General features: G+C 38.0%; 1 protein-coding gene across 5 annotated transcripts in view; it reads left to right on the top strand.

Annotated features, from left to right (window-relative positions):
- The window catches only part of SORBS2 (sorbin and SH3 domain containing 2), an 86,132-nt gene that overhangs the window by 50,420 nt on the left and 23,231 nt on the right, over positions 1–12,481 (top strand). For 3 of the 5 annotated variants that reach the window (XM_010570026.1, XM_010570025.1, XM_010570027.1), the window contains 2 exons: positions 4,250–4,302; positions 4,984–5,171. In XM_010570026.1, coding sequence (XP_010568328.1) covers positions 4,250–4,302; positions 4,984–5,171 — 241 coding nt within the window. Of the gene's footprint in view, positions 1–4,249; positions 4,303–4,983; positions 5,172–7,961; positions 9,522–12,481 lie in introns of all 5 variants that reach the window. The other 2 variants (XM_010570022.1, XM_010570024.1) reach the window with 1 other exon arrangement.

The raw sequence follows: 12,481 nt of genomic DNA, 5'->3' as shown, positions 1-12,481 counted from the left end.
TATCTTAAAATCACTAAAGTTGGGTAGTGGTGGGAAAATTTGAAAATATGAACCGTATGGACAGTAAAGAGTCAGGAATAAATACCTTCTTCAGAATATATTTTTAAAAACAAATAGCATGATATTTTGTTTAGACAGAATAGGTGAACAATAATGCACTCACCGTGACATACACGTTCCAAATACTGAGAAATAAAATAGGGATAATTTCCTAAGTGCTAATAGCAGGTTTATTGTCTGTCTGAGAACATCTGATCATCATCAGCACACCTCCTCCCTAACAGAACTGGCTCCAAAACACAGGCTTCTATTTAATCTGCCTGTGGAAAGGAGGTTTGATTCTTTACTCCTTTCCCAGAGCAGATGGTATGGTTTTGTTTCACAGCATCCTTGTCTCTAATGCTTGTGTCCATTGACTTTATGAGCTAGGTTACAGTACTTAAAATACTTCAGTCAATAAGTATCTGTTTCTGTTCTTCACATTCAAATCCACAAATCAGTTTTTATTTTAAAGCGGCATACATAGTTTATCACCTAAGAACAATGCAATGATAGAAGATTAAAAAAAAAAAAACAAACCTTGAAATCTGTGTTTTGCTAGGAAAATGAAACTTGTAAGAAATACCTTCACATTTGTTTGCAGAAAAATAGGTTCCTTTTAGCAAATACAGCAAATAAAAATCAGATGCTGTGATAAAACTTGATTGTATTTCACAGTCTTGTGTACTCTCCCATCATGGAAAAAAGCATCTGTGGAGCACCACTGCACAGAAACCTGCCTGGGAAAGGGATAGATACATCATTGTATGAGTGAGGCAAACCTTCACTGATGAAAACACCTAACACTGGGAGAAGCTGGGCACGTGATCAGTTGGTAGTCTTCCAACAGGCCATTGCTACAGCAGACCTGCCCCACTGACAGCGCCATCCTCCTGACATCAGTGATGCACAATTCCCTGTTCCTTGAGAACAGGGTCTACGTCCCGCTACCTTGCTCCTCCTGGTAACAGCTTAATTCCCAGATTGTGTGACGATCTCTCATACACAGGCTGGAAATTGCAGATGAGTGTTGCTTGAGGACATGTTAATTTACAAAGAATAAACACAATAGTAATTCCTAGCAGGTGGACATATTGCCACTGATACTTTTTTAATGCCACTTTCTCCTTCCTACTGTAGTGCACACACTGTGGGTTGCATGTATGTCATTCTCTACTGTAAATGAGATGCAGATGAATAGAGGAGATCATGTCTCCTCTAATGTGTCTGGAGGTTGTATTGGATGAGCTGAAAATGACTGCATGACAAGTAGCCCTTTTTTTTTAGCGTACCACTAAAGTAATTTTTGGAGCTTTTATTTCTAGCTCCCCTCTTTTGTCCATAGCGTAAGTCACTGAAGCACAGTTGTATATAGCCAGAAGTAGAGCATCAGTTTCCACAACCTGAAAATCCATGATCCTGTGCAGCAGTGGAAGGATAAGGATGAGAAAAAGAGCAAATCTATTTGTTTGGTTTCCCATTTTATTACAAAACAAAATATTGTCATACAGAACAATGTAGCACGTTACAATAGAATGACATTTGTTGTTTGGAAGCCGTTTCAGAGGTTTGGGGCTAATTGAGCTCTGACAGGAACAATTGAACAGTATCCATCAGGTAAGAATTGCAGCAGCAGCAGAGAAACTGCCTTAGCTTTGCCTCTAATGGGGTGACAGAATGTTAAAAAAGAGACTTTAAATTGCAAAGATGCATCACTCCTAGAGCACGTGACTCTTAGAGGTATTACCCAAGTCTTGCATTGCTTCCATTCTGAACTGAGGCAAAGACTAGCAAGTTTAAACACATAAGTGACTAAAACAATGAAGTGGAACAATCTTCATGGTTTCATGATTTAGTCCAGTAGTCCATTTCAAAATAAATTGTAAGAAAACAGAGAAGTAGTTATAACCAAAACCTTGGGTTTCCTTTTTTCCTAGACATGTGCTTACTTTGAGATTTCCCCCAAAATGAAAAGCGTGTGAGAGTTTGTGGGATGCCACGTTGAACTGTCCGAGATGACCAACAAGCCTTGAAATAGGCCAGAAACTAAATTCCTTCAATTACAGACCAGTTCCTATGCTGTCCCTTGGTGAAACATCAGAGTTGCTGTAACCCTGTTTGCCCATGTTACAACCAAAATGTTGTTTTCAAAATTCATTGCCGTCAAAATTTCTGTTGAAATCAAGAGGAACAAGAGCTGTGCACAAACGCTACTAATAAGATACAGCTCATACTCACAATGCTTAATCTAATAGAAATCCGTGTTAGAGCTAGTTGGGCTACAGCGTTTTACAATTTGAGCCACGTATGACTTGAGAGAAGTATCGGGAACCTAGTTCTGCCATTTCTAGTGGTCAGGTTTACGTTACTGTTTTTTTCAGTGAGCATATTCTTTATAGATCACTTATCAGATTTGTAGTCTCACTTGAGGAAGGGATTCTACCTTTGTGTTTATACAGCATGTTATTCTGATCCAAACTGGAGCTTATGAACATAACAGTATTTAACGGTGAGAATAATAGTAGTAATAAGTAGTAACACAGAAGAAGTACTTGAATACTTGTCCACAAAGCAAAGAACATTCTTTTTAGAAGAAATAAACATTTTGAAACCCTATGCAGAGATCACCTTAAATAAGTTATAGAGGACTTATTTTCTCTGGAAAGTAACTTTAAAGTCTTTGAATTATTAACATCTTTTAATCATTTATATCTCAGCTGCCATTCTTACCAAAAGCCAGAAGGTTTTTTTATCTGATTTTTAATGTGATTTAAATTAAACTACAGTTAAAAATTACTGAAAAAATTGGAATGATCTTAGCTCAAGTTTTAGATAACATTTGTTCCTTGTTGTATCATGTTTGTGTGGTTTTCCCTGCCTCACAGTGTAATAAATTTCAGTATAATCCAGAAATTAAAACTTTAGTTAATGTCCTGATGGGATCACTTGGTATATGATGCAGATCTTAAATAAAAAAGCCTACTGACAAATGAACTCTAACTGAACAATCATATTGTCTTTATAGTGCCCCATATGTAAAAGCAGTTTAAATAGTTACTCTAGAATGTCATTTAAAGTATACAGTCCCATGAAATCTGTTCCCAAATATTCTTAGACTACAGGTGACTTCTAGAAGTATACGTAAGTTAACAAATCTGGGTGAAGTCCTATTCATGAACTTACAATTCAAATCACTGAAAAAAAGAATATCTAACAAAAAAAGCACTTACACAGGCTATGGGTGCTATTACTTCTGCAGTCCTTCTGTACAGAGGAAAGGCTATAAAGATTCTTCCATACGGAGAAAAAGTCTAGAAGGCTTCTGTAGAGAGAAAACTAGTTCCTGCAGCTTACAAATCTGTATGATAGTTCTATTTCTATTCTAGTTCATCAGGTTGACTCTGAAATGAAATGCCAGGAGCTTGTTTCAAGTTTAACTTTTGAACCACACTGCTTTGTACCCATGAAGAAATACCCCAGGGACCATGCAGTTCATTCTAGATTCATACCTAGTTATAAGAACTGTAGTATTACTTAATTCTGACTACAGGCTTTAAATGTATGAAATGGTTGATTTAAATTGTAGTCATTTAAGGTTGACTTTGTATTAATAAAATTATGGAGCAGTACACCATTCCATCCTCCAGGGTTCATGCAGTAGCTACTTCCATAACTCCATAAGCAACGACTAATGTTCTGTGATAAGAACTGTTCTTACCAGGAATATAAGGTGGTCAGCAACTGGCCACAAACATCATGGGATTTACAAAAGTTTCTGGCTATAATTGATTGTGGGATATTGGTGAGTAACTGGGGGGGAGGAGAAGCTCTGCAGACGTCACTTGTGCATGAAGGAATTATTTTCAGTTTTGTGTTTTTATAGCAGAAGTTTGTTTCAGCTGTTCTGTATCTGTTTTTGAAAAGGGTATAGAGAAGAGTGACTCTGGATCATTATTTAGCAGTGCTTCAAAAGAAAAAAACATTACTGAAGTAGAATATGAAATGAAATCTAGTGATGCCTTCTAAAAACTGCCTAACTGTTCTCATGAAACATTGCAGTATCTATGCTAGAATGCCCAGGATGTTAATCATCATAGGCTGTTTTATAGGATTTGTCAGAGAGTAACTAAGCATAAACATGATAAGCAGAAATTGTCACCCCTTTTTTCAAATACAGACATATAACAGATTGATATATTTGTTTTCACAGACTTCCTTATATCATCACTATTCAACAGACAAAGGCCTGGACAGGCCCTCTAGGTAAGAAATACAATATATGATTTCAGAAGACACAGATTATACCGGCTGAGGGTTTTCTTTGTGACCTGAAACCGGCAGATGTTGCAAAGAGTCAGATTTTAACATTCACCTTGCGAGCTACTGACAAACTGGAGAGATGCATGGAGAGCGTGTTCGTATTTTGATACTGAAGTGTAGATTTTACTTCTGTTTTACAAGGACTAATTGTTCACATTCAAATTAAACCATACTGTATTCTGGGTCCTTCCACTAACACCTTTGAGCTTCTGTCTCGACTGCAGCTGTCATTTAACCTTACTGCCTGCAGCACTTCCAGCGCCGTTTCCCTAAGCATGCTACCTCATCTGTTCTCAGTCTCTGTCTTTTTCCTATCTTTGCACTGAACCTCTAGTACCAAACAGTAGTGTAAAAAAACTTGATGCATTTATTTCAAAGCCTTCACTATGAAAATGACATAGCAATTTTGTATAAAACTTTAAAACAATCAGGTGAAGAAATTCGGCTTTTCTCTCTGAAATATGCTGTAAGATGTCTGAGACCAGTGCTTCTCCCCTTTACATGTTTTTGATTTATTTGTTCTGGCATTGTTTAATCTATAAACCAATAACATAATTATGAGCTTACTTTTTAAATACCTGAATTCTGATCTCAGACTGCTGCTAATACTGCTTATTTCTGCAGTTCTGCAAGTACTGCAAGTGACTACAGAAAAAGAAGGAAGTCGGAACCTGCTGTAAGTCATCAGAGGGTGCTCAGTGATCAGAACGCAAACAGGCCTAGCCTGGGCCGTACAGATATGCAAGGCCCATATACCACCCTTAGAAAGCCTTTAACTAGCTCATCTCCTTCTTCTCCATCAAGAGCAAAAGGTAAGAGGAGATCATATTTGTTAGCAGAAAAATACTGATGATGTGTTGTACAATACATTGGTAGTAAATGCAACTGTCTGCTGTTGCTCAGTGCACTTCACTGGGAGATTTACTATAGGAAGCAACTGCTTTGGGCCTTTCATGAAAGGCTAACTTGTTTAGTCTTATGTGTTTAATTTTAAGCTGAAAAGCTGGATTTGTTACAAGGATTTTCCAAGGAGTTTCAACTCCTTATTCCAACAAAAGAAAATTGACTAAATGAAGACTATGATTTGTACCACAACATATAAACCTTTAAAGTTTTATTAACTCCACTACTCTCTTACTATTGTGATTTTGAAACTGTTTTCAGTATATACAGAAAGTAAATCAAGACAAATAGCATATAAGGTTAAAGATGTGTTTCCAGGATAGTAGACCTTTCAAATCTATAGCTGATGTTTTAGACATTGTCAGTCATCAGGACCTAATTTAATCAAGCAAACATCCATAGTCTGATTTTTGATTTTATAAATCCTTGAAGTATTTAGTACAGCACATACAATTTAATTAGCTTCTTTTTCCAAGTAACTGGCCACTCTCTTACTGTTCTCCTTGTCTCTCTAGAAAAAGAGATAATTGAATCAGGTGTTGATTTGGGGTTTTGCGTGGGGGTTTTTTAGCAAGACAAAAGGTTTCCAGTAAAAATTAAGATGGAAGTAATATACAGAGGAATATTGTATACAATATGTCTCCTGTTTAAGTTACTATTATTCATTTAATTGCTGTATTTTGTAGCTATGCTGATCAGCCTATAGCTGTATTAGGGACTATATAAACCTTTGTAAAAGTAAATTCCCACTGAAAAGAACATAATATCCAGGCTGCAGCAGAATCCATCAGACAAAAAAAAGCAGGGAGGAATATTAAGAGTGAAGTGATGGAGGAGCAAATGTATTTTAAACCCAATGTTACAGCAGTAATTTAAAAAGTGGGTAAACTCATCCATTTGGTGTACCAGGCCAGGCAGTGAAAAGTTGGTAAACTCCATTGTCATGGTTTAACCCCAGCCAGCAGCTAAGCACCACGCAGCTGCTCACTCACTCCCCCGCCCAGTGGGATGGGGGAGAAAATCGGGAAAAAGAAGTAAAATTCGTGGGTTGAGATGAGAACGGTTTAATAGAACAGAAAAGAAGAAACTAATAATGATGATGATAACACTAATGAAATGACAACAGCAATAATAAAAGGATTGGAATGTACAAATGATGCGCAGTGCAATCGCTCACCACCCGCCGATCAACACCCAGTTAGTACCTGAGCAGCAATTCCCTGCCCCCACTCCCCAGTTCCTACACTAGATGTGACGTCCCATGGTATGGAATACCCCTTTGGCCAGTTTGGGTCAGCTGCCCTGGCTGTGTCCTGTGCCAACTTCTTGTGCCCCTCCAGCTTTCTCGCTGGCTGGGCATGAGAAGCTGAAAAATCCTTGACTTTAGTCTAAACACTACTGAGCAACAACGGAAAACATCAGTGTGTTATCAACATTCTTCGCATACTGAACTCAAAACATAGCACTGTACCAGCTACTAGGAAGAAAATTAACTCTATCCCAGCCGAAACCAGGACATCCATTTACCTGCATTTGCCTTTGACTACACCACCGATAATGAGCACTTACCATGACTTAAACACTTCTTGTGTTTGAAACTCTTTCCCTTAAGAACATCTACTACAGCTAATTAACTTTTGGAAGGTGACCTAGCTGTCTCACTCCATTCTCTCCCAGCATTATGAAACCTAGTAGAATGTTACTTTTTCTTGGAATTAACCATTTTGTCAAAGCAGCAGCACACTATAAGCTGTTTGATCAGCATGGATTTTGAACTCAAGTGTTTCAGTTTCTGATCCAGATTCAGATTGCTCTAGAAAGCAGATTGAGCTGTTTGAAGCATGAGTCCTGAACTGAATGTTGCCACTTGAGACCACAGTCTCAAATTTGTCTCATAGTGACTTCTAGATCTAGCATCCGCATAAAAATATGTCTTAAAACTTGCTTGAAAACTCAGGCTTTGTTCTAGAAGTCAGTCTAAGGGTTATTGTTTCTTCTACATGCTGGTTAGGCTCAGTAAACTGATACATCTTCCTTTACACCTGTATAGCAGTTCCTCAGCCGCCTTGTTCTGCCCTCCGTAAGCTGTAGAAAACAGCACGCCCTTCAGTGCTATCACACAGGGAAAGAACAGGCTACCTAGGAACAACTGGGAGAAGTTTCCCATTTGATCTTATATAAAGATTTCTCTTTATCTTAATTATTTTAGAATATGCAGTTGCTGCGAACTCTCCAAGCATTATTCAGCTCAAAAATTCTGAACAGCTTCGTTCAGAATGCACAGGTAGAACAGTCAGTATTTGACTGAGGTCTAGATTTGTTGTTTGGCTTCATCTTTAAATTCTTTGCAGCTTTTATTGTCTGTTGACCTGCTTCAAAATCAATGTTAATGCTTGTTTTCTTACATTGCTTTGGCGGGGGTGGGGGATGCAGGGGGGTAACATCTCCATAATTCATAAGGAATTCTTTTTGATGTTCAAATTATCATGAGTACATTTCTACAGCTGGAAAATAACTTAATTACTAGCTGTGCTACCCCAGGCTGTAGCAACCTATGTACTGGCCTAAGTTGATGGATGCATTAATTGCTGTCTCTTTTCTAGTCTTTCTAATACTTACTGATGTTAATTCCAACTTTCTGAATCTTTTAATTTCTGGCAATGTCTCTTTTTTACCATGCTGCTCTATGGATTATAAAGGTGGGGATATTAGCAAAGTATATCCATCCCTTTTAAGTTATTCAATGCACAACCACAACACCTCAAATGAATTAGATTACTGTAGCACTTACAGACAACATTTAGCTGTTCCAAATGATTCAAGAAGGGCAATCAGCTATAAGAATGGCTGGCAAATGACTCGTCAAAATGCAGAAGTCTGGAGCAGCACAGAAGAAACTGCTTCTCCAAAGAGAAAATCTCGTAGCTGTGATGATCTGTTAACAGATGATCGCGATAGCTTTCCTGATGCACAGGCCAAGTCTGAAAGCATGGGCTCTCTGTTATGTGAGGAGGACTCTAAAGAAGTTTGCTCAATGAACTGGGCCTCCCCATATGTTGAGGGCCGTGGTAGTAGTAGGTCAAGAGTTCGTCACAGATCTGCACATGATGCCCCAGGTTTCCTAAAAATGTACAAAAAGATGCACCGTATCAATCGCAAGGACTTGATGAATTCTGAGGTGATTTGTTCCGTGAAGTCCAGAATACTGCAGTATGAAAAAGAACAGCACAAAGGTATTCTTCAAGGCTGGAGAGAGTCTTCTACTGAAGAGGTGCCCAGAGACATGGTGCCAACCAGAATATCGGAATTTGAAAAGTTAATTCAGAAGTCAAAATCAATGCCGAACCTAGGTGATGAAATGTTGTCAGCTGTTACGCTAGAGCCTCCTAAAAATGGCTTATGTCCAAAGAGGCGATTTTCTATCGAATCGTTGCTGGAAGAAGAAAATCAAGGCAGACATCCCTCTCAGGTACAACGGAGCTACAAGTCTAAAACCCTGGTGCCAATTCATATTGAAGTGACCAGTGATGAGCCACAACGATCGCATATGGATTTTTCAGACAGTGATCAAGATGGAGTGGTTTCTGACCTCAGTGACTTTATACAGATAGAGGGTTCATCCTTTTGTAGTGAAAGTGACTTTGACCACTTTTCCTTCACGTCATCTGAAAGCTTTTATGGATCAGGCCATCACCACCACCACCACCACCACCACCACCGGCATCTCATCAGCTCCTGCAAAGGGCGATGCCCAGCATCCTACACCCGCTTCACCACCATGCTAAAACATGAAAGGGCTAAACAAGAAACCACTGAAGATCCAAGGAGACAGGAAGCAGAATCTGGCCTCTCTAAGATAGCATTTCTAGTCAGTCCAGTGCCTTTCCGGAGGAAAAAAAGTGCAGCTCCTAAAAAACAAACTGAAAAGAAAAAATGCAAGTCATCTGTATTTGAAGCACTAGATTCTGCACTTAAAGACATCTGTGACCAAATTAAAGCTGAAAAAAGACGGGGAAGCTTGCCTGACAACAGTATATTACACAGACTTATTACTGAGCTGCTTCCAGACATTCCAGAAAGGAATTCATCTCTTAAAGCTCTGAAAAGGAGTCCCATGCACCAGCCTTTTCATCCACTGCCTCAAGATGGTGCTATCCATTGCCCACTGTACCAGAATGATTGTGGAAGATTACCTCTTAGTGCCTCTTTTCCAGACATGGACGCAACTAACAACAATGATAGCGCACTGTGTTTCCAAGGTGGATTAACTTTCTTCCTCTATCCTTGTGATTTACTTATCCAGCCTTACTCCCTGTATTTCCCACCCTTTCTCATTCCATTTTTATTTGTGTCATCTGTAAGAAGCTTTCATCCCACAAAATTCTTAATGAAGGATGTCATTTTTACATAGGTCATGAGGATAGATAGATTTGCTGTCTATTCACAAAATACAGTAATCTGGACAACTGAAGTAATGGTGTATTTCAACTAAAAGATTATTAGTGCTATAAATTACAGTGTTGTTATTAAATTAAGCAATGTGGGTTTTTTCCCCCAGAAAATGACCTTACAGAAAGTGAATGCATGCATCATAAGATGCTGGTCAAACAGAAAACAGTACGCAGATAGCCCTTTCTTTATTATTTAAAAAAAAATCTGCATCTAAAACATGTTGTACTGTATAGTTTTGTTACATGTAAGTGATAAAACTGCTGTTAATTCTGCCAGTATCATAGAAAGCTTGATTCTGTTTTCTAATGAAAATACACTAATTCTACTGCTTTATATTACTTTTTGTGAATAGACCTTAAGGTCATTTTAGGAAGTTTCCATTTCCACCGTTCAAACAACGCAATTTCCAATTTCTGTGGCAGTAAAACTAGTTCTTCTCATAGAACTTTAATATATCTATGAAGTTTTGAGTAATTTCCTTTCCTCTTAGAAGGGAAATTCTCAATAATCAAAACTTGAATGAAATTGTCAGGGTGAGTATAACTTTTTTAAAAGTCTGTCTTGACAGTGATCTGGTTTTAAAGTTACTACTTTGAGTTGTTCGTTGCTCTGCTTCTCTTTTTCTCAAAAAAAATTGCTTGAGCTTAAAATGTTTTTAAAGTTTAGCCTTGCAATGTTAGAAGAAGCAAACTAGATTCATCGCAGGAGTGCACAAAGGTGTATCCTAGATGATTTAGATTAATGTCTTTGGCAAGGCTGTAATTTATTTCTCTTTTTAAATGGTAACATTTCTGTGTTAAAGCGTTCTGCTTCTAGACATACGGCCCTCTGACAGAGCATCTTTGAGAATTTAATGACATTACAAAGCTATTCTTGAAATCACTAATGGATGTAAGAGAGAATGTCTTTAATATATCAGTTATGCAATATTTGATCAGGCCTATCTTACTTATGTTTAACCTCACATCTTTTTCTGTAACTTTTGCAAGTACCACACTAGCAAATACATATTTCAAGAGAAATCAGAACTGATGCTGTTACCATCTCTTCTCAACTAGTTAAAATACACATATTGAGAACAGAGAATTTGGTAAAAAAAAAAAAAAAGCTATAAAATGCAGTTCAGAATTGAATTAGTAATCTTGAGGCCTGATGATGATTAACCCTGGCACGCAGTACTACACAATGAGACTGGAGTTGTTGGAAATTACACTGGTCACATATCACAGTTGCTAAATGAGAATTTTCCAGTCCCTGATAATAAGGAAATCCACAGTGCAGAGTAAACATGGATTCCTAATAGCTTCTGCAGCTATGAAAGAGCCTGGCATGCAGAAAGTGGTACAGTCTGTCAGCATTAATATCCCTAAAGTAGCGTGGAGAATGAGTACAGCAGAATATTCCATTGACTTCTATCAGCACCAGTCACGGCTGCGCTCTACTTCTAATGAAGTTACATGTTTTGTTGGATCTGTGTGTGTCTCTAACAGCCACCATCCACACAGAGACCCCACAGTCATAGCAAAAAAACACTGAAAACTACAATATTGACTGCATAAGGAGCTGTATAGAAACAAAGGAAATTGTTCTTCCTAAAGCTTCTGCATTTTCACTCCTTCCCTCCCATGTCCTTCTCTTTCTGCTAGAGTTTAAAGAAAAAAAAAAAAAACAAAACAAACCAGATGTGTTTGGAGGCATTATATCTTTAGTTTTATACAGTGAGCATAGATCCTCTTTCACAGACACAGGCCATATCAAGAAAGCTGTCCAGAACTGGGACTGCAATATACTTGTTGGTGTTGACATGCTTGCAACCAATGATATAAATAATACAATTATCTCATTTTCTGCCTTCACTGTGTTTATCAGTAGCCTCAAGTTTTTGTGGCTTGGCCAACAGAGCCCTCTGGAGACTATTTACATCCTTCTTCTGTAAGACCCCAACATAACGGATGAGATGCTTTCAGTTCTTTTTTTTCCACTTCTGTGGAAATGTACGGGCTTGGTAAAGAACAGATTGTGTGAACGAAGTCAAAGGAAGACAAATATCAGTCATATGTGTCCACTAGCAGGTATTACTGTGGCAGTAGGAGACTAAAATAGTAAATCTCAAAAGTCAAGAGGCAGTTTATTTCATCCTCTGGTCTGAAATAATTCCATTTTCATTTCATATTGGCAACTTGCAGAGCTATAAAGAGTGTAAGATCTTGATTTTATTCACCATACTATAATACACCATCAGTAAACTGTGCTTTAGAGAAAATCTGCCACATAGATTGGTGACTAATGATTTGTACTCCGTTTCTTAAAACAGAGTTGTTTTTATGAAGCAACATCCTTTTAAATTCCCTTGTGCTGCCTAACACGTGCCCCTGGTAAAGTAGAAATGCATCTTAGATCACTTAGGAGGAAACAATTTTTCTTCACTGTTTTCTCATTGAAGCATGCTTTCATCATGTTTTGTGCATGTAATTATGTGTTCATATTGTTGGCATTCCAAAACAGTTTCATGCAACCTTGTGAAGTCCCAGTACTGCTGTCATGTCTTCCCCTTGGTCCAGTAGGGTGGCATCCCTTTGTACAGTGAGGCATAATTTTGCTCGCTTGATCCTCTCTCACGTATTCTTCTGCTGTGGATCAGAGGTCAGCCTTTCCCTTTGCTTGAGAGTTAGTATCTCTTTTTTTCTGTAAAGGTGCACTTTATTCATCATATCATGTGCTTTTCTTTCTATTGAAGGTAAAATAATAGATTTCAATATCTCTTCAC

The sequence above is a fragment of the Haliaeetus leucocephalus genome, unplaced genomic scaffold (assembly GCF_000737465.1).
Source record: "Haliaeetus leucocephalus isolate CR32 unplaced genomic scaffold, Haliaeetus_leucocephalus-4.0 Scaffold284, whole genome shotgun sequence".
Classification (NCBI taxonomy): Eukaryota; Metazoa; Chordata; class Aves; order Accipitriformes; family Accipitridae; genus Haliaeetus; species Haliaeetus leucocephalus.
This window is presented reverse-complemented; position numbering and strand designations above follow the sequence as displayed.